The 26,238-nt window shown below is 36.9% G+C and overlaps 1 protein-coding gene across 1 annotated transcript in view; it reads right to left on the bottom strand.

Moving 5' to 3' along the window:
- LOC129573960 (uncharacterized) overlaps positions 1-26,238 on the bottom strand; it is a 33,223-nt gene that overhangs the window by 2,510 nt on the left and 4,475 nt on the right. The window contains exons 2-11 of the mRNA XM_055455176.1: positions 8,495-8,555; positions 8,101-8,272; positions 7,707-7,888; positions 7,496-7,573; positions 1,931-2,102; positions 1,558-1,641; positions 1,191-1,324; positions 912-1,045; positions 544-777; positions 236-398 (exon numbers count right to left, since the gene is read on the bottom strand). Coding sequence (XP_055311151.1) covers positions 236-398; positions 544-777; positions 912-1,045; positions 1,191-1,324; positions 1,558-1,641; positions 1,931-2,102; positions 7,496-7,573; positions 7,707-7,888; positions 8,101-8,272; positions 8,495-8,555 — 1,414 coding nt within the window. The remainder of the gene's footprint in view (positions 1-235; positions 399-543; positions 778-911; positions 1,046-1,190; positions 1,325-1,557; positions 1,642-1,930; positions 2,103-7,495; positions 7,574-7,706; positions 7,889-8,100; positions 8,273-8,494; positions 8,556-26,238) is intronic.

Genomic DNA, 26,238 nt, shown 5'->3' with positions numbered 1-26,238 from the left:
TTTTTCGCTTATTGTTGTGATTGTTTGTTTTTGAATCCGTATCTTGCAAATGGTAATATTTGATTCCAATGGTTGTGTTCTCTCTCTCTCTCCCTCTCTCGGCAAACCACAATGGTTGACCAGTGCGTCCATATGGAATCCACACATGAATTGTCACACAATGCGAACGATCTGTGAAGGAGCTGAGATGCGCGCGCACGCGCTCACAGGTGATGACTGTTGAGTTTTTACTTACCGGGCATCTGCCATGGCACATCCGAACATCACATTCAATGTATAGCGCGGGCGAGCCAGTAAATCGGAATGTTTTCATGTATGCGTACACCTGAGTTTCGTAAACACCAGTATCGGACCATGAGCCGCGGAAGCGTGAAATCAATTTATCGTCAACGGGACAACTACAATTGTTTGCCATCAGCCACGGAAATGAAAATAATAACACACGAGAAAAAACAAATGAAATAAAGAAGAGCAATCAGATTTTGTTGTTTTAATTAGAGATTTCGCGAATTACATAATCCTTGATTTTCAAAGTGTACCCACCCCAATTCGTCGATTAATTGGATACGTTTATTGGCTCCATTATGTGCATAACAATCGTTTACAACAATATCGAAACCGTCGTATTTGCTGCGCATGTAAATCATCAAAGTTAGCGGATCGCCAACACGAACGGGTCCAGTTACACGCGTACCACCAATGCCATAACCGTTACGAATTTCCATATAGCATTCCGGGGGGCTCAATGTGAAAACAACAGGATTTCCCGTTGCCACTCTACGCAAATTTTGGGAAGAAAAGGCCGATTATGCAATCGAATTTAAGCTATCGATCGAGGTGAAGGTTTTCGTTTTCTCTTTGCCTTCAGAAAAAAGGGCACTGAAATTTGAATATCGAACGGAATCACTTACTCAACATCCAAGAATGGAAATGTGACGGTTTTCCAGAAATCATAGCCATATTCACAAGTCACTTTGAAATGTTCATCAAACTCCTCTTCAATCAATGGATTATACTGTACGGTGATTGTGTTCCACATGAAATTCTGCCATGTGTTTGTTTCATCACAAAAAAATAAACAGGAAGAAATTAATTAAGCAATTGGTTTGAGTTATAGTGAAAATTAAATGTTGAGAAATGCGGCATTCGGCGCATTTGTTATTCTAATCGGAGTCAAATAAAATGCATACCGTTGGATTTTCGCGTGATTTTTCACTAATTGCATTTTTTCCCAATGTTCCGCAACGATTTAATTGAATGTAAAATTCGTAGTAATCTCGACCTGAACCATTGATGTACATACAGTCTGGATCATACGCATAACCTTTTTCACAAGAGAGTAAGTGAGAGAGAGAGAGAGAGAGAGAGAGAGAGAGAGAGAGAGAGAGAGAGAGAGAGAGAGAGAGAGAGAGAGAGAGAAAGAAAAACAAATTATGATTACAATGAAAAAACGTAAACATTAGCTCGTTTTGGATCAATTGGCCAACATTTGAATGCATTTGAGCGGGGAACGATAGTTGTGTTAAGTGGAGCGTATTTGATATATTTTCTACATACCAGCTGAGTATAAGAGACCGGTAAATGATCCATTAAATCCAATACGAATCTTCATGTAATCATCTTGACACTCGGCTTCAATATCTGCATTAACAAAATAAATTGGGAAAAATCATCACTTTTTCTCTATCGATATGAAATTGAGTGAACAAAATAGCATGTTGCAATTTACTTTTGAAATGTACCTCACATTAGTTCAAATGAAAGCCGTCATGTAATCATGCGAACAGCGCTCAAATCGTTTTGTAGAATTTTCATACAAAATGACAGTGAGGCACTTTTGCAACATGCTATTTATGGCAAATCTAGATAAGGAATGGCGTGAATTGGAGACGAAATGCTGGATTTGTTTTCTTCAAAGGAATGCACTTACGTTGTACTCGAGTATTGTTGAATCGATTTCGATGGTTATAGTCTCGGTCCCATGATTCATGACGCCATCCATCGATATCGCCATCGATATGATAGCCCGCATTGATTCCAGTAGGCCGATTACGCAACGATGTAACTGGAATATAGCCAGCCGTTTCGGATAGATAAACCACCTGCAAAATGAATAATTATCTCATAAGTTTTATATTATCACAATCGACCGTCAAAACAGTTGTGCCATATGATATTTGTATTTTTTTCTCTTCACAAAATTTGAAAACAAACGCTTCACAAAACACAAGCACTAAAACGCAAACACACACATTTAATCTTTTGGCTCAATTAGCAAATCTAATAAAATTCAATAGAGCGAGAGCATATGGTGAAAATGCAAATGAAGAAAGAAACAAAACAAAACAAACAAAACAAAAGTAAGAGTGAAAAATATGCAAAGCGTCATATTAATTGACCATCAAAAGTAAAACCAAACGTTGTGAAATCCACGGATGACACTGATTCATTTCGATGGTGCTGTGGTCGTAGCTGTAGCTGTGGCTTTTGTTTTCTTCTTTTTCTTTTTCGTTGTCTCGCACTCGCGTTTAATTGTCTTTTGTCGTTATTCGAATTTGAAGTTCTTAAGAAAAAACGAATTGAGGATGACGGTAAATAAATATGGTGCGCGCGTACAATATGTGTACGTTGCGTGAACAATAATGAATTGTTTGATCGAATTCCAGCGGTTGTAGGCGTTTTGTATTCTTTAGTTTGGTTTAATTCTTTGGATTCTACCACTTACTGTCCGCTACACATTCACGCAACAAAACACGCTCAAAACCAATAACTTCACCGAACACGTTAAGCAGCTACAAAAAAGTACAAAAATACTGGACAGGTGTGGAACAAATTGACAAGAATAATCCGCACAAATTTTCTAATTGTTTTTTGTTATTGTTGTTGTTTTCGTTGTTGGTTTTAAAAAAGAGTGCAAAGTTTCGTGCGGCTCACACAACATTCAGTTATGTGTGTAATTTGTCAGGTTTTGCTTGGCCTTACAATGCTGAAGGTCATGTTGTGCATTTTGTGTCTAAATAGATCTGATCATTTGATGCGATTGGTACGATTGATGGCACATATCGTTGTTTTATTATGCCCATTCGCCGCACACGATGAATTTTTCTGAATGATGAACAGTTGGATTAGGTTGTGCGGAAGCGCGCGCACATGCTTTACTCCTCTTCACTTTTATTTCGAACAATTTGTGTATTGAAACCAAAAAATAGACGCAAGTTTTCATTCACGATTAACATGACGTGCACTCGTTCGTATCACACTCATTCACTCGTCTACTTCTGCTGCTACTGCTACTGCTACTGCTACTGCTACTGCTACTGCTACTGTGGCTGTGGCTTCATGTGTATTTTCAATTTTACCAAGTCAACCCTGATACACACCGAGCGTGAACCACAATGAATGAATTTGCGTGAACAATTTTCTATAATCCAAAGCAAAAATTTAGACGTACAGTGAGGTCGAAGTGTTCGACTGATTGGAAAGATAAGACGTTGTTGTTGTTGCTGCTTTATTTTTATTACTTAGTCGTTGTTTTTTTCTTGGTTTCTTCTATGTTTTCGTTCGGTTTTCTGACATATTCCATAAAGAACCGTTAACCGATTTCAATGTTTGCCAATTCATATACAAAATGTCTTAAACCGTGCGCAATGCGCATCGCATACGCACCACCTTACTCAAATGTGCCATTCTGATTTGACCAAAGATACTTTTGTTTCTGTTTACATTTGCCACATAAAACTTGCATAGTTTATCATGCGTTCTGTTTCAAATGAAAACAGAGACAATGTATGTCCGTTGCAATGTTAATCCGATAAATGGCTTTTATTTTTTTGCTTAAACTCACATTCAATGCGAATTCTTCATAAAGATGGCTATAGCCAATCAATTTGGAGTTTTTATCCATCTCCTGTGGGCCGTACGTCGTGGAAACCACACAAAACCCATTTTCATTTTGATCATTTTGTATTACTCGTATTTACTTTAAGAAAAAAGAATGAACATTTGTTATAAATTACAGTCAAGCGGCCTCATCTTTAAGTTCATTCCACACATTCGACCATTCCTCATTCAAAGTGGTTCGGTCAGTTACATAATAATTTTATGCCTACTATTTCAAGTTGAACACAATGCGCCAACACTAATGAACTCATTTCCGGAAAATAAATTTTGATTTTGAATGTCATTCTTGAGACGTGTGAGTGTCGTCAGCAACGAGTCAAAAGACCACTGAATGTTCCAATGGTCAAATAAAATCGACACCGAATTGACCATTCACATTTGAGCAAGTCATTCGAAAATGGCAATGGTATGCATACGCACATTAAACTGATGATGCACTATAACTTGTTGTAAATACATACATACACATGTGTATATAGGTATGTATACCTAATGGGACAAAAGAAGGAAAATTGTCTATTAACAGTCAGTATATACATATTGTATGTTCGCCGGCACTCTCATGGTATGCCATCGTATGGTGTTCGCGCATAATTTTCGCCCTATTATTAAAACATTATGCATTGCATAACCATAACAACAACGAGTGCAAACCAAACGACCCGTGCGAAATTTCATGATCTTCGTACCGTATTTATTTCTTCTTCAGAATTGGTTGCTGTTGTTTACAACGAGTAGCAGCAGCAGTAGCAGCAATAGCAGTGACAGCGGTGGCGTCAAGCATTTATGATGACGGCTGGCACATGGCCCATCGGCAGAATAATGTAAGGCCATCCAAGATTCAACCTTAGGCGATGTCGTCATCGCCAATCGGAACACAAGCGCATGGCTCACTTGTGTGCCAGACACACATCAATTACGATTGATGTTTCGAGTCTCCCGAGTGCTGGTTGTCGACGATGGAATATTGTGTACGAAGCAATATGCCGACTGACATCAGGCCAAAACCATAAACAATTCCAAAGCAAATATTCGATTTGATGTGTGTGTGTTTGTGTGTATGGTGTTTATTTTTCAGTTGTTATTTTCGCCTGCTGATCGTACAGCATTTATGTGGAAAAAGAAATATGAGCGGACGGAATGTCGATCGAAATGGAATATATTCAAGCCGATAAACCACAACCGAACTGAACTGAAAAGCGATTTCATAATCGTACGAAAACGCAAAACACCGGAGAAAAATTATGAAGAAAATGCCCGACGCCACCGCCGCCGCCGTCGCATTCAGCACATCGGACAAAGTATAGAAACAGCATTACATGGGAAAAAAGTGGTTTTATTTTAGTCATGCCCTAGTGACTTGACGTATTCTCTGCACATTTAATACGGACGCCCGTTGCTTTGATTCGTGGTATTCACATGTATCTTACATCCATGTATGTGCAATTACAAGTGTGCGACCGCGTTGGCGGCAAACACTGCAAATATATGATGACAACACAGGTTTCTTCTCTTTCTTTTCGTTTCGTCTCAGCGAAATCACTTTCGAACCATCGGGATCGTCATTGTGACTCCCGACGTCCAACATCCATTTCATTAAAGTGAATTTTCACGATTCAAGCAATTCTCTTTTGATTGTTACCTCTTTTTTCGCTTTGACGACACATTCAAAGAATTTTTCGTTTTGCAGTTTGTTCAATACAAATGCAAATTTCAATGGTTGACATATGAATTATGAAGGAAATTGCAAAGAGCATGAAATCCTTCAAAAGGCCGCCTCGATTTTCTCATTCAGGAAGTGTTGAAAGTATTAAAAATCAGCATTAGGTTGTGAATTTGCATACAAAAGTATGTTGGCCAGTCATGTCAAAACCAAAACAAAAATGAGGTAGCAAATGAAGAAGCTCGTATTTAGACTTATTTAATTGATGGCATCAGCAACAACATAAACAAATCTCATTCATAAGCGCTTCTTTTTGCCAGTCACTTCATTGTCTGAGAGAGAAAGAGGGAAAAGAAATAAACGGTTCGCGCCATCATCGAGCACATTTTGCTACTTTTCATGAGCAATTCGCATAATTTGGGCATGCAGGTTAAAAATAAAGAATTTTAAATGCTAAGCTTTGTACTTCTTTTGGAACACTGTCTGTGCGATTTTTTCGTTCCATCTGCTTCTTCTGCTTCTTCTTCTTTATTCTAATTTGAGCAATTTTTTAATGATCGTTCATGTGTTTCGCTGGCGGCGGCTGCTCAATGCAAACAATAACAGTAATGATTTTTTTCTCTATCAAAAATGGTTTACAAATATTTGACGAGCACAAACAACCTCATCCAAAGCATCGATTGATGTCATAAACGATGGCATACAAATTCATGCGGTGCGCATTGAAAATGAGCGAAATCATTTAAATGGAATAAAAGTGTTCAACGGTTGGAGAATCAATGCGTCGAAAATTAATAGATTCTTTTTTCCTCCTTTGTCTCACTTGTGATCAATGTTTGTCTAGTTGCTCTTCACCTTTCATCACTTTGAACAAGCAGAGTCTCAATGGTTCTTTGTGTCTATCTATGTGTGTCAATTTATCAAACATGCTGAAAAATTGCCGGCGCTTTGTTTTTGTATGTTCGGAAAATGGAGTGCCTTGGCTTGGCTTGGCTTGGCTTTGCTTTGCTTTGCTTTGTTTTGCTTATGCACAGGCACACAACAGACACGCATCATGATCATCAGTTCTGTCTCGAAAAATATCGACGTAAGCATTGTATGCTTATGTGGATTTGTTTTGCGATTCGCCTGTCTCGTGAGCGCGTCTACTTTATGCGTTTCGGATCGACAGCTACGATGATTTGTCTCTTTTATGTTTGATGACGCTTTTTGGATGCTGTTCATTTGATCCGCTCCAATCGATGTTCATCATTAAATCCAATCCGTTTGTTCTTCTCTCTTTGCCCAATTCCGTTGTTTACAAAACCGTTTCAATTATTATGATGTGATGATGTTGGTATACATATATGAGATGTAAATCATGTGTTGATGATGTTCGCGCGCACGCGCATCGTATGCTTTTGAAGATGAAATTCTTTCAAATGAGTTGACTGCGCCGGGTCATAATTTAGACCATGCTGCCTTGTGTGTCTAGGCTGCCGAGCCGAAAGACGTGCTATTTTCGATGTACGCGTCTTGATCGCGCATTCAACTGAATCACTTCAATTGGAATGTGAATTCGCCGTAAAAGAGCTCACAAATTGCCAACAAATTGTTTACAATGTTTGTGTGGATTTTTCGATATATGTATTATTCATATCCATCATATTTGTTTTTTTCTCTCATTCAATCGCCTGAAAATTACTCAAAATGAAATGGATGTTCCGCTGGCAGAACTAACAAATATTACTTACGAAGAATAAGAGAGCAATCAGGTTACCATTTCATCGTGTCAAGCGTCTAGTTTGAACGCACACATCTAACGCGGGCGATATGATTGCGAGATGAGAGTCTTTGACTTGACTTGGATACGTGTATACAAACAATTACATATGACCCGCATCCAAACCGTATTTTCGGACAAAATAAACCACAACTCAAATATATACATACCGGATCTTTTTGACTTCCATCTTGAGTGAGCGCTTCCGTTGAATGATTTTGATTGCTATCGGCGATTGTAATTGTTTTCTATGGCAATAATAACAAAAGAGTAAAAATGTTGAAAAATTAGACCATTTTTCGGTAAATATGTTTTAATTGCAGAAGAAAAAGTTAGAAAAATGTGAAAAGTGTTTGTTGATGTATTTTCAGGGGGACCTACCTCAACGTCGGCTGATTCCGGTTTCAATGGTCCCTTGCGTTTAATGATTGACGATTGCGTAACAGCGATATATTGGCGAGTTGATGGCGATGTTTCTAAACTGGGCAATCCATCGCTGGTGATGCCATTGCCGGTATTGCTGTCATTCAAACTTACATTGCTGCTGTTGTCACCGTCATTGCCTAAGATTGTAATTGATTTCAAAATTAAGGATTGAATCATTGAACAATGAAACGACATGAAGTGTCAGAAATGAAATCAGTTGAATAATATTTAGAATTTGGAATGGATTCATCCTTGCTCTGATCAACATTTACTCTATGGATGAACCTTATGGCCAAACATTATAAATCTCCACTAGAATAATAAAAAAATGCCCAATCATTGAACATACCAGCTTCGGTGCTTCCACTGCCTGTGCTGGCTCTACTTTCGAAACCACTCGCACTCGTCGAAATGCCACCAGGCGTTGAATCACTGCTACTGCCCGTATGACCAATTATACTGAATTCTGTCACTAATAAATCTTCTTCCTGTGCATGAGCCAATAGATTCGATGATGATATCTGCAGAAAAACACAAAGTTCGTTGTAGTTTTTTTTGATTTGCTTCGGTGTGAATCAAAACACATTGCCAATTAAAATGGATTTTAAAGTCAGTTAGTTGCAAAAGGAAATGAAGCGATAGTCATTAGCACTGATATTCTAACAGCAGTAAGCTCAAATGCACACCGAAAAAAACACTCCCTTCAATAAACACTAACAGTATAAATCACCGATTTTACTTACCAGCGATAAAATGAAGAGATTTAACAAAACTCCAGTGGCCATCATGTTACTCCACGATATCCTGCCAAACAAAAACAAAATACAATATTTGAATGGAGATTAACTTAAAGTTGAATAAATTAGTTGAATTGAGTGTGTCTATGTTTTTTCGGTCATTTTTGCTATAGGTTTTTTTTTATATCTGTAAGCACAAATCAAAACACACATTAACCTACATGCACTTGTCTGCAGAAGCAAATTACGTAAATGTAATTTTACCGATGTGTGTATGTGTGTGCTAAGGTGCACCGAGTAGTAAATTTAACATTCGAATTGAGACGAGTCTCTTTTTTTCGATTTAAAAATGTTGCAATTGAATTAATTTCATTTGTTTCACATTGTTTGTACGGAAAATCTGCACTTGATTTCTCTCAAAAAGTTGGTGAAAATCTGTTGAATGGTAATTGGTCAAAATTGCAAATTTACCGGCTTAGGTTGATCATCATTCGAATATTTACAACCGACAAAAAAAACAACAGCAACACTATTGAACAATTAGTCAATCACTGAGCAAGTCATTAATTAGGCACTCATTGGCGAACCAATGGTTTAAAAAAAATAACACGGATGAAAACAAGAGAAAAAGAGTACACAGTGTAGAGTGGCAGTTCGTCGGTTCACTCGCCACACATTCAATTTTCTATTCACTGATTTTGTGCGCCAGATCGAAGAGTTTGATTTCACTGTTGTCCGTTATGCAAAGTCGAATGAACATTATCCACAATTTAGCTAACACTTTTTTATAAATATGAACGAAAACAAAGTAGAAAAAAAAACTCAAACCACAAGAAAAGAAGAAAAAAAAAACTAGCAGTTTTATTTGGATTTTCTAGCACCAAATAAAAACTGATTGCATTTCATACGTGGTTCTAATTCAATTAAGTTTTGGCGAAGAAAAGTTTTGTCGTTGATCGCTTTTTGGTTTTGCGTGTTTTATTCTTGACGAGCACATTATGGCAATGTCATCAAACATCCACTGACAATATCAAATGGTATATGAAAATAATTTGGCGCACCGACAGAGTTCCGGGGCCTTAACGGTTTTTCTCCTCACTTCTTGATCTCTTGACGTACGAATTGTATCTATCTCATTTCATTAGCATCAACAAACTGTTGTTCGTGTTGACCGTGCAGAACGTGCGTTTGCACCCAGCTAACGAGAAAAAGATAGAAAATGGAAAGAGAAAGAAAGAAAGAAAAAACTAAGCAAGCCTACCCGATCTATAACCAACGACACACCGAGAGAGAGATCAAAAATTCACAAAATTTGATGCAGTAAGAAGAGAGTGATACGCGAACACAACCCAAATGGCACAGAGAAGAAAAAAGTTCTGTTCTGCCTCTTTCTTCAAAGCGTTAGATGCGCGCACACATTCGCACAATTAATAAAAACTGTTCACAGGTATGATCGCACTTGTTTATATCCTAAAGGGTCTGAAGAGTTTTTGTGAATTGGAACCGTTCATCTCGAATTTGTCACGTAAACTACGGGGCCACACCAAAGAAGAGAGAAAGAAAAAAAAACAGATTCTGGTCATGCTCAACTGTTCGTGTTGCAGAGCCTCATATTAGTTCGGATCTGTTGGTGTCATTTGTGTACGAGTGCGATGAAACCACACCGAACCGCACATCTTCTTGTCGGCCACGCTTTAAAATCATCATTTCCACTTCAGACCAGAATTGGAGCATCGTCAAATTAATCGATTGACCATATAATTCCGCCATATTTATGTGTTTATGTAATGTAGCCAACCGAAATTATTCAGCATATTTTCATTTATGACGAAGTGGAATTGTGAATATGCGCTAGGCAAACACACACAATGGCAAGAAGAACGAGAGTGTTGCGATTCGCTGTTTTCAATGAACACCGTCTCATGCTATCCATTCGCATTCAACATGGTGTGATTTATTCAGCGGAAAGGAGAAAATCTAATTTCGTGCAATTTTAGTTTTCTTAAATAAAAGCCGCTTCGGAAATCGGAACGTGAAAATTGGTATGTGTGTGTGTGTGTTTGTATGATTTTATGAATGGACAACTGCACGGGCCGTCAGCCCAGGTGAACAGAAGAGAGAGAGAGAGAGATAGAAACACGATATGATAGGCTTCGAGTGGTATTAAGACGAGTGGCTGAAAAACGAAATCTTCTTGCTTTGATTTTGCGCACTAAATTATGATAAAAAAAATATCCGATTCATTGAAGATGACATGCTCTCATTTTATTTGAGAAGCCCAGGCCAATTTTGTATTCATTAACGGTAAAATGGTAGCTTAGCACGAAGTGGAGACTATGCTCGTTTTCGCCTGTCAGTCTATTTCTGCATTACATAACTTCCATCATCATTTTTCGAATAAATTAAATTGTGTCATTTGAAGCACATCACATGAAAAAAACACCGAAAAACTTGTATTGAAATCGCGAGATTTCAATAAGTCGAATCCATCCACACGTGTAAGGAATGGTCAAAAGGTGATTTCAAAATCCATGCAGCTACATATCAATCAGTATCATCGGGTATGGAATAATAAAGAGAAGAGATGGGTGTGTGTGTGTGTGTGTGTGTGTGAGAGAGAGAGAGAAAACAGACCATAGATTTCGGTTATCTGAGTGTTGCGATCAAACGATGACCGAAATATGCACCGCATCGCTATAATAACGAAATTGAATATGTAAGTCTTTTCTCACCTATTCCAATCACATTGAAATGTAACGCCAAAAAAGTGCACTCAATCGCTATCAAGCATTCAAATCAGAGAGCACCAAAAAGCGGAGCTTCGCCGATGCACAGAACATTTCAGGAATTATATAATTTGATTGCATTGCACGTGGTTTTTTTCTTCTTCTTCTTGCTTTAAATCACCCTACATTGAATGGATTGAACTGAACTGAACAGAATGTGCGGCCTATAATGTACAATGTATTGAGCATGCAGAAAAAAAAAACAGATAAAAGATGTGCAAATCAACATCAGATTTTGTTTAGATTGCGCATCAATCGTCAATCGCATACCATATCCCAGCGGCAACAGTGCTCGATGTGGCCGAGGTCTAGACGATATATCGCCTATAGGTGCAGTTCCATTCATAATTTCATTCGTGTGCCGCATTTTCAGTTTGAGATTGTGTTTTATGCAAGCCAATATAGATTGATGATTTCATTCATGTTGGTCCCAAAATGCGATGCGCTTGTTCAGCGCGGGTGGTCGCGGCGTGCAGTGTACAGCATGAGCTATCAACAGTAAATCGGCAAGCATTTCTTTCGATATGCGTTGTGATATAATCTCAATTTACGTTTGCTTTCGCATTCCCATTCGCATTCGGGTAAACCCTTACAATACAATTTTCTATAGATTCTTTGCTTTGTCGCTTGCTCACCACTCGCACACACAAATACACACACACTTATTGGCGTTTGCATCAATTCAAATAATCTAAAGAATTGAATCAAATTGCTTTAGAAATGCATTGCACATACGAATGTTGTTTGCATCGTTCTCTTTGATCTTTGCTACGGTTGAATAATGTTGCCCACTCGAAACAAACATGTTGGATGTTCGCATAAACAAAAACCCAACGAAAAATGAAATAAATTTGGTTTGCTTTGCTTACCGGAGACGTTTTCAATCAGTGGCGAAATGTGAAGCAGATATGCCAATCGCTAAAATGGCAACAATTGAATGTTAAATTGGAAGTGGTGTATTACCGTGTGTGTCAATGGAGACGATGGCGATCGCCATAACAACAATACTAACTACTGTTTGCATTTGGCTACGGTACTTTCGCACCTTTTTCTCATATTGTCCACTTGTCGATTGGCGTTTCTTCTCTGCATTTTGTATATGTGTATGTGTACTGCATGTGCCCGTTGTTCTATACAATTTAATTTGAAATTTTCTTTAAACTCCATTTAATGGATACAATCCTCTCAAAGAGAGAAAGAAAGAAAGAAAGAGAGAGAGAGAGAGAGAGAGAGAGAGAGAGAGAGAGAGAGAGAGAGAGAGAGAGAAGGAAGAGAAAACAGCCCGAAAAAGAATCGATTTAATTCTTTTGGCATTTTCGGGTACATCGTTTTTCTATTTGATTTCACTGTTATTTTAAACGTACACTACTGAAAAGAAGAATCTCGGTGAGTGTTTTCTATTTCTATTGTGTTAAAAATTTCTTCGTGTCGTGCTTTTCTCTCTCTCGCTCTCTCATCATTATTATTTCGCATGTGACTAGCGAACAAACAGCGCATAACTACCACATTCCATTGATTATTTGATTCTAACGAAGCATGTAACTTCAAAGAAATGCCATTTCCAATCTGTATGGTTCTAATCAGCTCGCCATTTCTTTTGATTGTGTACAGGCATGAAGAAACGTTTCTCATTCGAATGGTTGATTTGATTTAACTTTCCTTTCAATTTTGTTCATGTCAATTTGTGCAACAACAACCAGAAAAAAAACGAAAGACTTTTTATACTTGTCAAAGTTGTATGGACTCTATACTATAGAGACCCTTTCAATAGTCAGAAACATTCAGAGAAGTGTGGTTTTGATTTCTTAAACTTGCGACGCAATATGAAATCAGGGAGTAAAATAAGCGGTATTTCTGCTCATTTTGGGCAGTTCTAAATTTGGTTTTGGGCAGTTCAAAATCATCCGTTTCAGAAAATTATCGCAGTAGAATAATCTAAATTATAATAATTTTCAGTTTCATAGTTTTAACCAGTTCTTAATGTGAGTGCTAATGAGCATGACATAAGACAATCAGAATGACATTTGACGTTCAACATAGAAGTTTTCATTGTTGTGAAATTCAATTTCAATAGCCACATTTGCCTTTTCTATCGAAGATAATGTCCAATATCGCATCTTTATGCAACAATCTCGAAAGAATGGAATTTTCTCCATTGATCGGTAGTTTTGAACGAAATTTGGATAAAGAGGCGGACGATGCGTTCGTAAAAATGATTTCACCATTTATCAGGTTTGATGGAAACACAGACATTAAAGCTATCCATGGAAAAATCGTACCAGACTTGAACTTACCTAATTTGTCGCTTCAGTTTCAAGACATTACGAGTGTTCGGGAAGTGTACGATGGTTTGAGCCTCCCGGAAACCATTGCCAGACTGTGCCAAACAGTTGAAAGTAGAGAGAATTTCAAGGAACTGATCACTGTGCTTGCCAAAATTGCGGCCTGTACTCCGCACAGCGCCAACACCGAAGGTACCATTAGCGCCGACCATCGTCTCAAAAGCAAACTCCGCACAGACATTCCGTGTGACTGCATATCGAGCTGAGCTATTTACAAATAGCTGGCTGTTTGGTACATTTTGATTTTGTGACTATCGAACCATGTAAATTCATGTGAGATGATAAATTTATGACAAAAATTAATGGAAAGGATGGAAAAAGGTGACCAAAATTTATCATCTCACATGAATTTGCATGGCTCGATAGTCACAAAATCAAAATGTACCAAACAGCCAACTATTTGTAAATAGCTCAGCTCAATATGCAGCCATACGGAATGTCTGACTCCGCACGAATATCAATTTGGAAACAGAAAACAAGTATATGTTCATCCATTAACATGCCAGATCTTGCGGAATTGGACCTAATTTCCGCGGCAAACTTATTGGTCAGTGAAAAAGTCCGCCGAGAACGTGATATAACCACTGCAGTTGGAAACAAGTGCAGAGAACAACCATACTTCAAAGGAGTTTTCCCTGAAGCCAAAAATCTTGTTGATCCCGATTTGGTCGATGACGACGATGATGATAACGACGAAATGTCAACCACAGTGTTTGAGTTTTAAAATAAATTTTTCAATATGAAATCAAACTGATATTCAAAACGTGCAATCATATTTCATAATAAATAATAAAAAATGTTTTTGGGCAGTTCTCAATTTTTCTTGTTGTGAAATAATAGCAATGGCCTTAGCATTTAAATGTTCTTTCATTTTAGATTGATATGTGGCTCAATCTTGACGAATCGTACGTTTTTTAAACAAATAAATGGAGAAATAAATGGCAACTTTAGTACTTCTTATGGAGAATTAACTCTAAATCATATTAATATCAATCCAAAGTACGAAAAATGCGGGAATTCTTGAATGATTTCATTCTACCGACTAACAATTAGTCGAACCAAAGTCAAAATTGATCATTTAATGTTGGAATTTACAGAACGAAAGAGAAATGTAAGAATGATTTGTTTTAAATGTTTTTTTTATTTTACCGCGAATGTGTGTGAATTTCGTGGAATCACCGGCAAACGATATCTAGATATATATTATGGTTATTTCATGCTCTTTAAAGGGTAATATCCGGAGTGTTCAGTGAGATTACAGACACACTGCGATGTATTGTGTGAGTCGTTTCGTATACAACTTATGTTCCTCTGTTTTTTGCGAATCGAAATTTAACTGCCAACTAATCGGTTTGATAGCCGTAGATTTTCGGATATTTAGTTATTTTAGTTCGCATAACGTGCAATTCATTATTACATTAACTGTTTTTCTATCTCTTCTCTGTGTCTTGGTTTTCTTTGCGATCGTGCTTCTGGTTCTAATCGAATTGTTCAAAAACCGGCCGATTAAATAAAAACAAAAGGCAACGAACAAATTTTCAAGGCTGAATTTTATATTGAATTTATTACAGTTAGCAGATGGAAAAAATCAGTTTGGTATTTGTTGCGGCGTTTAATTTAGAAGTCATTAATGGTCGTTTGAGCGGTGCAAAAGCAATTGTTTTGTGTTTGTGTGTTCCGTACACAATTGACTGAAAATCCAAAATCAATTTCAAATTGCGTGCACGAGATTTATTTCGTTTTCAATCGACATCGAAAATTCCCGCTTCAAACCTTACATAATACCATCGACACAACATCTGCTACTGTAATATTTTGTTTTTAATTCACGTTCGATTCAGTTGTTCGAACAATTTTCCGCACAACAATCGAGCAATGACACTGGGGCCGAACATGGATGCGATAACATATATATATAACGTTCTAAACGCTAATGCCAAAACCACGGGATTATGCAAAATGTGCGTAACACAGCCGAAAAGCATGTAAATTTGTGTGGTGAGCGCGTAATTGCGTATGACCTGAAAAATGAACGCCGAAACTGAACCAATGATGATGATGATGACAACAATCACGACCGTGCAACTGTAATTTTTGCTATGCGCATACATTTTCATGGGATTTTGATTTTTCTTCTCCTTCCCCATTCACGCTTCCAATTCGTTCTTTTCGCTTTGGATAATGTTTTTCTGTGTGTTAGGTTTTCCATTTGTTTATAGGTCAGTGTTCATTTCATTCTTTTTCGCCCGAAAAGGAATTTGAGCTTTAACAAATTTTAATGGGTCATATTGAAATTCATTGAAAATCAAAACAGCAGTTATTTGTTTAGAAGAGAAAAAAAAATGATATAATTTCCCACGCGTATACATCTTTGAATTTATGGCACCTGTACACCACAGCGAACGCGTCGAAATTGTAGACAGAATTAATTTGCTTGCTTGTCTGACGACCATTTGACGGGATTGCACATCGTTTTCACAACGACAACCGAACGCGCTATAATTGATGTAGATCGCAGGCGATAAGCAAAGTATTCAAACGATTAGAATGGAAAGTTTCGCATTCAGAACTCGAATTGACACCCGTTGGAAATGTCTTAAAATGACCACAGGTAATGTCAATTCTTTAGAATATTATTCAAGTTATGCTGTAAACGGTCAAGCTTTACATTTTACTTTCACGCCAAATTAAAACCATTTTTATATCACCTAAGATGAAACACTTTCGTTATGTAAATAGAAAAGAGAAAATTGATGGGGCAAAAAGTGACACGATTTCTGATTTCAAATTACACATGATAAACGCCACCAGATTTCAATTCAGTGCCAAGTATCGCCAATCGCTTTTCTCACAGCAAACAAATTTCTTATTGGCATGAAAATAGAGAGAGAAAAGAATATTTTTCGTTCCTCTTTAATTGCGTTTGTTCTATCTCCGATTCGTTAGACGAGCTTTCATTCGTTGAAGAATTTCAGTTTGGTTGGTTTTCATATTTTATGCTCGGCTTAACTTCGAATCTGTACCAACTTTCATGCTCAATTCCAAATAAAAAATGTAAAACAGAACGATATTCACGAAAGTAATTATCATCGTCGTCGTCAACGTCGTCTCGACGACTCTGTGTTTCTGCACTAATGTACACTTGAATTCTGAAACAGAGCAGTGTGGCACTGTGGATGTTTTAGATAAATTAAACAGATGTGTGTGTGTGTGTGGCCATCTCAAATCTTTCTACCGCAAATAATTAATACGAATGAAAAATTCTGGCTGAAAAACGATGAAAAAACAACAACAACAATAGCAACAACTGGCGAAAACAGAAATGGTTATAATTTGTATTTGTTTCTCGCTTGTGGAATTCTAGATTTTGCGATATGGGGTCAGTTTTTCACTTGGCCTGGCAGCGAAATAAAATTAGACACCAATGTGCGCCAATGAAGATGCCGAATAGCGATATGTTGCGTACAAGCGTTAGGCGAAATACGTGTATATATTGCGATTGAAATGAATTTTTTTAATGATCGCCGCTAAAGAAAACATGTAAACATCAACAAAAATGAGTTGATTCGTTGGTGTAAAACACCGACCATTCGGTATCCCGCTAATGCGTATTCACTTGGATAATTGTGTCATGGAATGTCGTTAAGATGACGGGATGAGATAACAATTCGATTCGTTCGCAACCTGGCAAAATGATGCAAATGTGTTTAAATTTGAAAATAACGATTCGAAATATCGGTCAAACTTGTGCTTGAACTATGCCAGTCGAAACGATTGCGAAAAATGAGAAAGAGAGAGAGAGAGAGAGAGAGAAATAGATAGATAGAAATATCATTTCTACAGACGTTTCATTTTAATGTTCTTATTTGGTATTCTGGGCAAATTGGTCGTGTTCTAATTTCCCTCGTTTCATTGGTAAATTATTTATTTTGGTTATTTCCGTGAGATTGAGATGATTCGCAATCATAGAATTGTAATTTCGATTTCAGTACGAAAATTATTATCATCGAATGGATGACATCAATGAAATTGCTGCGTATTGCGAACCCGTTGCTACCGATTGTGAAATGCTGAATTGAAAAACTGCATGAATTGACTGATGCCTGATGTATCGTGTAGCTTCGGGTGTCAAAATATTATCACGACTTTTCACACCAAATATATGTATCACTTGCACAGCATTTTCATCTAGAATCATTGTGTGAGTCGTGAGATGTGAACATAATCACAAGATAAGCATGATATTTCATCAAGCACATGATGTATGCAACGAAACTGTTCTTCAATCTTCTGACTCGATGGGGTCATCTTTTCAACTTCTAATTTACATTCTGATGATGTGTAGCGATAAACGACACGAATGCATGCCGTATGCTCTTCCTGTACCGAACAGCATCGTTCATTGCTGGGAAAGAAACGGAAATTACGCTACTCACTTGTTTCACGTAAACAAACCTAAAGGTACGGTACATTTTGTCTTTAGAAAACATAAAACACAACAATAACAAGAACAATTTTTTTTTGGCTATGACTTCCATCAACATATAATGTACGATGTTATTTAATTTATTATTTTTTTGTACACCTAAATCTAATGTTTTCATTTCCAATCGATCAATAAGGTAAAACTGCGAGGTTCGATGACCGTAACCAACTCGATAAATCGGTTATTTTTATTTTTTTCTGTTCTTTCTGTTTTTTTCTCGGATTTATATGTTTTTTTTTTCAATTGCGCATTCCTTTGACTGGTCACATCATGGTCAAAGAGAAATGAAAAAAAAAACAGTGGGTATGTACGTGTTTATGCACAGTGTGATTTATTTCTTCTTGTTACGTAACATTTGTGGATTTTCTTTTATTTGGAAAGAAGAAGAAATCGATTGTCGGCGGTTCACAAATCACATTTGATCGTCAAAACTAACGACATTAAAAACATCATCGATTCATACTTCACTGATATTATAAGTAAAAGAAATGTTGGGAATTTAGAAAAAAAAAGCATATGAAATTGTGTTGAAAATGTTTTTAATCTTCTAAATACGAATAATTTCATAATACACGACAATTCAGATTTTTTTCTGTCCAATTTTCACGGAACTAAACTCAAATGGCCAGATTCAATTCATTCAAAAGTAAGGAAAAAAAATTCTTGCGATTCTGTCGCGTAATCTTACTATTTTTTTTGTGCCTAAGTGCCTTGTGCACGGTAAAATTTGTGAAATGAAAGAGAGAGAGAACTTTTTTCTGTTACAAATTAAAAAATACCGATTTTATTTTAAATCGTTCATTCTTGGCAGCGTGTTTTCTTCTTTTTCTTCTTTTTTAATGAACATGTTGGGTAAATATTTGTGCGTACACATTTCGAAACTGAAATCAGTTAAGCACCATATTTAGTTGGAAATTGATTAATAATTATTTGGATACCCGTTTTAATGTGATGTGATAGTTTATTTTGCCACTGCTCAAAGTTTTATGCGTGCGCGTAAGGAGAAAAAAGCGAATCTCTCTGTGTGTATGCGGCGGATGATGAACTGGACAGCCCAGCATGGGACGCACGAAGAAAAAAAAATTAACAAACAAACCAAAAACAATTAGAATTTCACTTAATTCTTAGACTTATCGACACGTGAGCGAAAACGGTTCGCTAACCGAAAATCATGGTGTGAATGCGTGTCGTAATTGGCAGAGTTCATTTGTTGTCTTCTGCTGTGCGGCTTATGGTTTCGATTTTAGCTAGCTGCGGTCATTGCTGTTGCCGACGCCGCCACCGCCGCAACTTTTTCCCCATTAATTTTCTATTTTCTCGCATTCGAAACGCACATAAGATAAAGATAATATCATTTATCGATTTAAACTAATCGCTTTAGTTGCTTGCCATTCGTTAAGTAAATGTTCTTTGAATTCGAAATCAAAATCAATATGCGGTTTTTTTTTTTACTTTCTTGATTATCCCAGTCCAATGGTTGCCATGCTACAAATGAATGTTCAATACAAAAAATAAACATGCGATTGTGAAATCGTTAGAGAATAGTGGAAGAAGAAGGAAAATAACTCAAATATTAAGTCATTATATTACAGCGCAAGCTGTTTAAGCCAATAATTTCGCCATTTTTACCATTTTCAAGCTGTTTTCCACATTCATTGTTCTATGCACTGCTTCTAATGTGTTAATTAAAAAGAAATTATATCGATTTGTTGGTTGTTATTGTTTTTTTCCCACAATTTTCGGAAGGATTTTTCACGATCGAGTGATTATTTACCACTTGAAGTTGAAGTAGATTTACTGACCCGTACCAATTGAAGGATAGAATGAACTTTGACGTTTAATATGAACCGGCCGTTGAACGATTAGTCTTTCGATTTGATTCGATTCGTAGAAAATTATAACAAATGTCTACGACATAACTATCATAAATCGCACGCGATTTCTTGGCCGATGGCCGACATCATTTTTCACTAAACACAGCCTACGATACGTCTAATTACATGTACGGGGCTTTTGTTAGTTTTGAAACATATTAATTCCAATCAGATGTGAGTGCGATAGCGATGATGAATGATTTTTAAATGTCGATGTTTCGACTTGACACAGGGCCATACATCGCAAATCAGTGCTTGCGCTTGAGCTATCGTCTAATGAACACATACAAGATGTATCATCAGCAAGATTTTGATCAACTTTAAGAACTTCATTGCGCATCACAATCACAAAAACCGTAGTACAATCAACTCAGTTGTTCTCTTCCGAAAAAAAAACGTTTGTGTGCTGTGTGGCAAAGTGATGATATGATTTTACGAAATAAATTTTGTGTGGCATTACCGTTTCAGAGATACCGTTAGAGTATATTTCCTTGCGAATTTCGGTTACGGCCCATCGATAACATGCGTCATTTATAACAATAAGGCACAAGCATCGTTGCTTCAATGGTTCTAAACAATATTAATGGTATATGTACTTTGTTCTTGATTTGATTTTAAAAAAATTTAGCTTGATAAACTCTCTATGGATGGTGAGCTAAACCAAGTAAAAAATTCGAACCGAACTAAAATTGAGTTCAATGGAAAAATGATGTGAAACTAAAAGAAATCGTTCATAGTTCGATTGTCATCGACATAAGTTATTTCTTTCGACAAATTCATTTTAATTTCTAACTTCAAGCTTTGAAGTATTCTTGTTCATTCATCGTCGAAACGGTGACTTGCGCACGAGTAATGCTCAATTTCAACTCAAAGTAGATGGTGTGTTCACAGAGTGCGTAAGTGTAAATGACACTTTGCTAAATCCAATAAATTTAGGCAATAAAAAACAGTGACAACATCTAACCGGTAATAAATGAAAAGAAAAAAAAAAGTTGGTAAAATGGGAAAAAAAAATGATCACGATATTTGATCAATAAATTCATTGGACACAGTTGGATCGCATGAAAGGTGAGCGCGATCAATGAGCGTGAAACGCAATAAACATGGCAAAATATACGCACCCGAAAAACTGATGCCGTGCCATGGATCTTTTAAACCATGCAACAAAAAAACAGTGCGATTAACAATGAATTAATTTCAACAAAAATCGATACGCTCATTAGGTAGCATCTCTTCGCTCTGTGACACTTGTGCAAATGCAAATGTGATGTGTGCGCCTGGAATATTGCCCAAGTCAATCGCGAAACAAAATTGAACTAAATAACAATTGTAGTGTTGCATTTTGTCACATATTTACATAATGTTCGAAGAAAACAGATAGCCTACAAATTATGGCATACATTTCTCATTGAAGAGAAACAATATCTGCAGAGTATATGCAAGCAAGCAATTGAAGCGCACAACTGAAAAAATGAATTCGTTAACAATGATCATGATGATGATGGATGAGTTAGTGCAGATTACAGAACCGAATCCAGAATGAATGAAAGAAAGAAGTTCACAAAGCAAACAAAATCGCATGCATATACGTGTCAAACATTTGACAGCATAATAATTAGTTGGTTTGAGGTGTTTGAGTCTCAAATTGAAAATCATTGTGCACACCAACGGCGCTGATCAAGTGCTGCGCACGGCGGCACAATTGTGGAAATGAAAACCACCGTGACTCTCATAACTATAAGACATACCCACAAACACACATACACACAAGTAAATGAACATCCAACACTTAGTCGGTTGAAGAAATTGTTCCGATATCTCAATTTTCGTGGCTTTTTTTGCATGGAGAAATGTACATAGAACATGAATGGGGGAACACAGCATACGAATTCATGTGAAAACCCATATGGACCGATAGACAACGTAATCAACACACGCAGCGAGAGATAGAAAAGCACACCAAAGATGTTCGTTTGGACGGTTTCGGTTGGCATTTTTCAAATCATTAGACTGTCAAAACAGAGAATAGGCGACGAACCAACGGTAATACCCATATTTTAGATACTTTAAAATGTGTTGCTTACTCACTTTGCTTTTCTCATCCATTCACTTGGCTGCAAAGCATCTCTCGTCGATTCGATCCATACACGCATTTCGGTTTCGGTCTCAAAATATCCATAACATACAACAATACCGATCAAGATCGTGTATTGATGACATGTAGAGCCAGCACATACGATTCGATTCGGCGCCAAACAATCAAAATTATCCAATATCAGTTAATTATGTAAATTATTGTTCGATTGAATGAGACTCTGTTGCTATTATATTCCATTTGACTGCCTCAAGCTCAAACAAGCTACATTTATTTTCTTTTATTCAAATATTCAAATCGTTTCCTTTCTCCGGAACTTGCTTCCTTATCTCTTCGCCTTTCTTTATTCACCAGTGAGCCGAGCAAAATACATCGACATCCAGCAAACAAACCATAAGAAATTATCGGTTGGCATTCTCCATCGAATATTTTTCAAGTGGATAAATACTTTGGTCTAATTGTCGTTCACCGATTTAGAATCGAAAACAAAACCCGGTCCCAAATTGGGTGGTACCGTTTTTAGTGAAAATATCTTTTAATTGAGATCTACTTATTTCATAATTTACTTTTCACTTGTATTTTCGTCACCTGTTTTAAATGGAACGTCAATTGAAAGACGTCGTCTTTCTCGCAACAAACAAACTAAAAAAAAACCGTCTGGTTTGTTTTATGAAAATATTCATTTGTTTTTTTACGAATGGAATCAATCTGTGGAAAAGAAATTTTTTTGTCGCAATTTAAAAGTCATGTGTATTCTAGTTCTGAATTCTCATTGAAAGTTCTATTGTCGGCTTCGATTGTAAAGAAGAGTTACAAATAAAAATGCGAAATGTTTTTTCCCCGTTGATTTGACCGAAAAATGCACTCTCAATTGCGAATCGCCAAGATCAGTTATTTTTCTGTACACAATTTTTGGTTGAACTATTTATGGTGTTTTGTGACCGATTTTCCCGTACCGACCAAAAAAGAAGAAAGAAAGAAAGATGTTTAATCATCGATATGGCCAACAGCAGCGGTATATATATTCGCAAGCGTCAACATTTATAATAAACCGCTAGATGAAATCCATTTCATTTCATTACGACGGCTTCGTTTGGAAACATTTCATTTCGTGGGGTTTTCTTTTCGGTTTTCGCGCTCCGTTCGTTTCGACTGTGCTGATGACATAACGCAGATAGTTCAGCTAATCAGCATTTTTTCTGTACCGGAATAAAGGTAAAATCCGCGACAAAGTGATTTTGTGTCAACCGTAATATTTCAATTCTTGCTTGAATCGTCTACACAATGTTTCGTTGATCGTGTGTCAGAAATTCTGACTCAGAATGGCGTCGAGCGAAACAAAAGCCAAAATCAAAATGACAATTCTAATTAAAATGAAAAGAAGTTGTTTGACAAAATGATGATTTTTCCTGCTTTCGAATAATGGCAAGAGAGAAAACGCTCGATGAGCATTTCATTATGCAGCGAAAAACCACAATGTTCAAGCATTTAGATCTTTTGCTTGTTGGTTTCTATTTGCAAACATTTGTTCTGCTTTGATATGTAAATAGATTTAAATCGCTTTTTGAATGACATGAATGTGATGCTATAAAACGAGCAAAACAGTAAATGGAGTAAATTCACCTAGACGAAATAAGGGGAAGAATGAAGAAATGAATGAAACAACAACAATACACACACACACACACACACACACACACACACACACAAAGAACAGTACACAACATTTTCCGTTCAATATAATCGAATTAAGCATCAAATGCGCAAGCATCATCAAAGTACCAAACCAAACCAAACTGTACTACGTAATTGCGATTCAAGTGATTTGCTCCCCTGCTCCCATCATCTCTTCTCTTTCTTTTTTTTTCATCTATTCACACATTTCTTCTGCTGTGTTGCTGTAAACGCTGCAAAATGTTGGAAGAAAAACACCTAATTCGATTCTCAAGTGCGACGAATTTTTAATGTTGCATTTCAATGTGGATTCTGTAGCGATAGAGAACGTTCTTTCTCTCGTGCTTATTTTTTGTTCCCTTCATTTGAACTACTTGATATAGGCTAACTACGGAAAATGTGCGCACAGCATCGACAAAATGGTCCCACTTATAGTAATTAGTAATAAATGATCGAGGAAAAGTACTTTTCTTTACACCGTTTTTTTTGCCTTTAGCATATTGCTCAGATGTTTGTCGCTTTTGGTATATACAAGCTGGCTGGTTAATGTGTTACGTGTGGATTGGTTTTGATTCTTTGTGATGCTTGCTTTTAGTCAACAATTTTATTCTTTCTACAATTCTACCAAAAACGCTAACTTCCATGAGCATAAACAAGTTTCAAGTGCTAGGGGCTTGTCTAAAATCGCATCACAGATGTTTGATATGACCAACTATTATCATCATTCAAATATTTGGTAATTTCCAATGTTATCAGCGCCCTAATGACTTTGATTTAACTATACACATCAATTGTAAAGCAATTAATAATATCGATTCACGTACTGTTGTCCATCATTATTTTTTTTCATTCGTTATTCTATTCTCAAATTTGACACCAGGTTCCCTCTGGTCTAACGCCTCATGTATTGGATAATGGATGGTGTTTTGACGTTAATAATAAATAATTATTGTTTCCAGTTAGTTTAATTTTGGGCTAGTGCAATGCGGAATTGAAGGAGTTACACGGTGATGGCAAGGTGGAAATGAAAGAACGATAGAAAGAGAGACAGTTCAACGAATAGCAATAACTCACTGAACATATGGAGTAAATGACCAATAACAACAACAGTGTGACTGCCAAGCCGAAGAAAAAAATCATAAGAACCGTGAGACGAAAAAAAAATGTTGAAATGATCGTTTAAAATTGCTGGCCGTTTGGGACAATTATTTTTTTTTTCTGCGTTGAGCCAATTGTACTTCCGATTGGCGCTTAAGAGCATAGGACAACAAAACATGTCACTCTTTTTTTTCACTATCAGTGTGTATATAATAAGTGTGAATTATTGGATAATTCAAATTGTTAGTGGTAATCAACGAAAATTTGGCAGCTCAATTGAAAAGTTACATATTACCAAACTGTGCTTTTGACCGGCGCGAGATAGCGGTGGCGCCTATTCGCAATTTGCGGAATTTTTAAGAACTATCAATACTTGTTGTTGTCGTTGTCATGAATTTCGCAACAACAAGAAGTATTGATAGTTCCTTAAGTTGCCGCAGATCCTATTTAGGCGCTACCGCTATTCACTGTCACGTCAAATACATTGGTTCTTATGGGAGAGAAGCACAGGTTGCATATTACCAAAGGATTCGGATGGCATATTTATATGCACATGTACAGTGTACTTCACTCTAGGTATATTGTCCTCATTTTCATAGGCCTCACATATCAACGGACCATACATATGATCGTATGACTTTTTCAGTGATTTAGCCTTTTGGCCAACAAAAAAAATGCCCCGTTCATCCATTGCGGCTTTGTCTTTTAACCAGGAAACTGACCATTTGATCGGCTCCATATTTGCGTTACATAAACAAAAGTCGATCGGTACCGTTATATCAAGTCTGATGAAGGCCTATTAATATGTTTTTAATCATTCAAATTACTCGTCCGCCTATACTGCGCGGTTCAGTTTGATTCGGCTCATGTGTGTGTGTGTGTGATGCTTTCGCACTCTATCGCTTTCTAGTAATTGAACTTCATTAGTGCGTATGTTACGTATATTAAATCATTTGTTCTTTTAGTTTTTGCTTCTACATTTTTTTCCCATCTTCTCCGCATTTTCTTTCGCATTGTGCGTGCGCATTCACATTGTTTCTCACCTTTGATTCTATATATTTTTTATTCTCTTTAGATCTATGCCTCCTCTCTTTATTCAGCCGTCGCGTATGGCACGACAGTTAAACGTTTTACAGATTGATGGCAATGTGCAATAAACGAAATTCAGAGAGAAAACGATTTTTCGGCTAAATTGAGTGTATGCGTGTGTGTATTTTATCTTCTCTCATTCGATTTGCTCAACAGTGGTGCATTGATGTTGTTAGATTTGGATGCGTATTTTGTGGCCATATTATGTGATTTATTGATTTTTGAAGCGTGCGTTTTGATGATGCATGCACACCGCGCGCACACACACACACACACACACACACACACACACACACACACACACAC

This window comes from Sitodiplosis mosellana, unplaced genomic scaffold (assembly GCF_009176505.1).
Source record: "Sitodiplosis mosellana isolate CC-2019 unplaced genomic scaffold, AAFC_SMos_1.0 Smas_scaffold_6150, whole genome shotgun sequence".
NCBI classification, from domain to species: Eukaryota; Metazoa; Arthropoda; class Insecta; order Diptera; family Cecidomyiidae; genus Sitodiplosis; species Sitodiplosis mosellana.
Note: the sequence above shows the minus strand (reverse complement) of the source record. Positions and strands in the feature narration are given on the sequence as shown.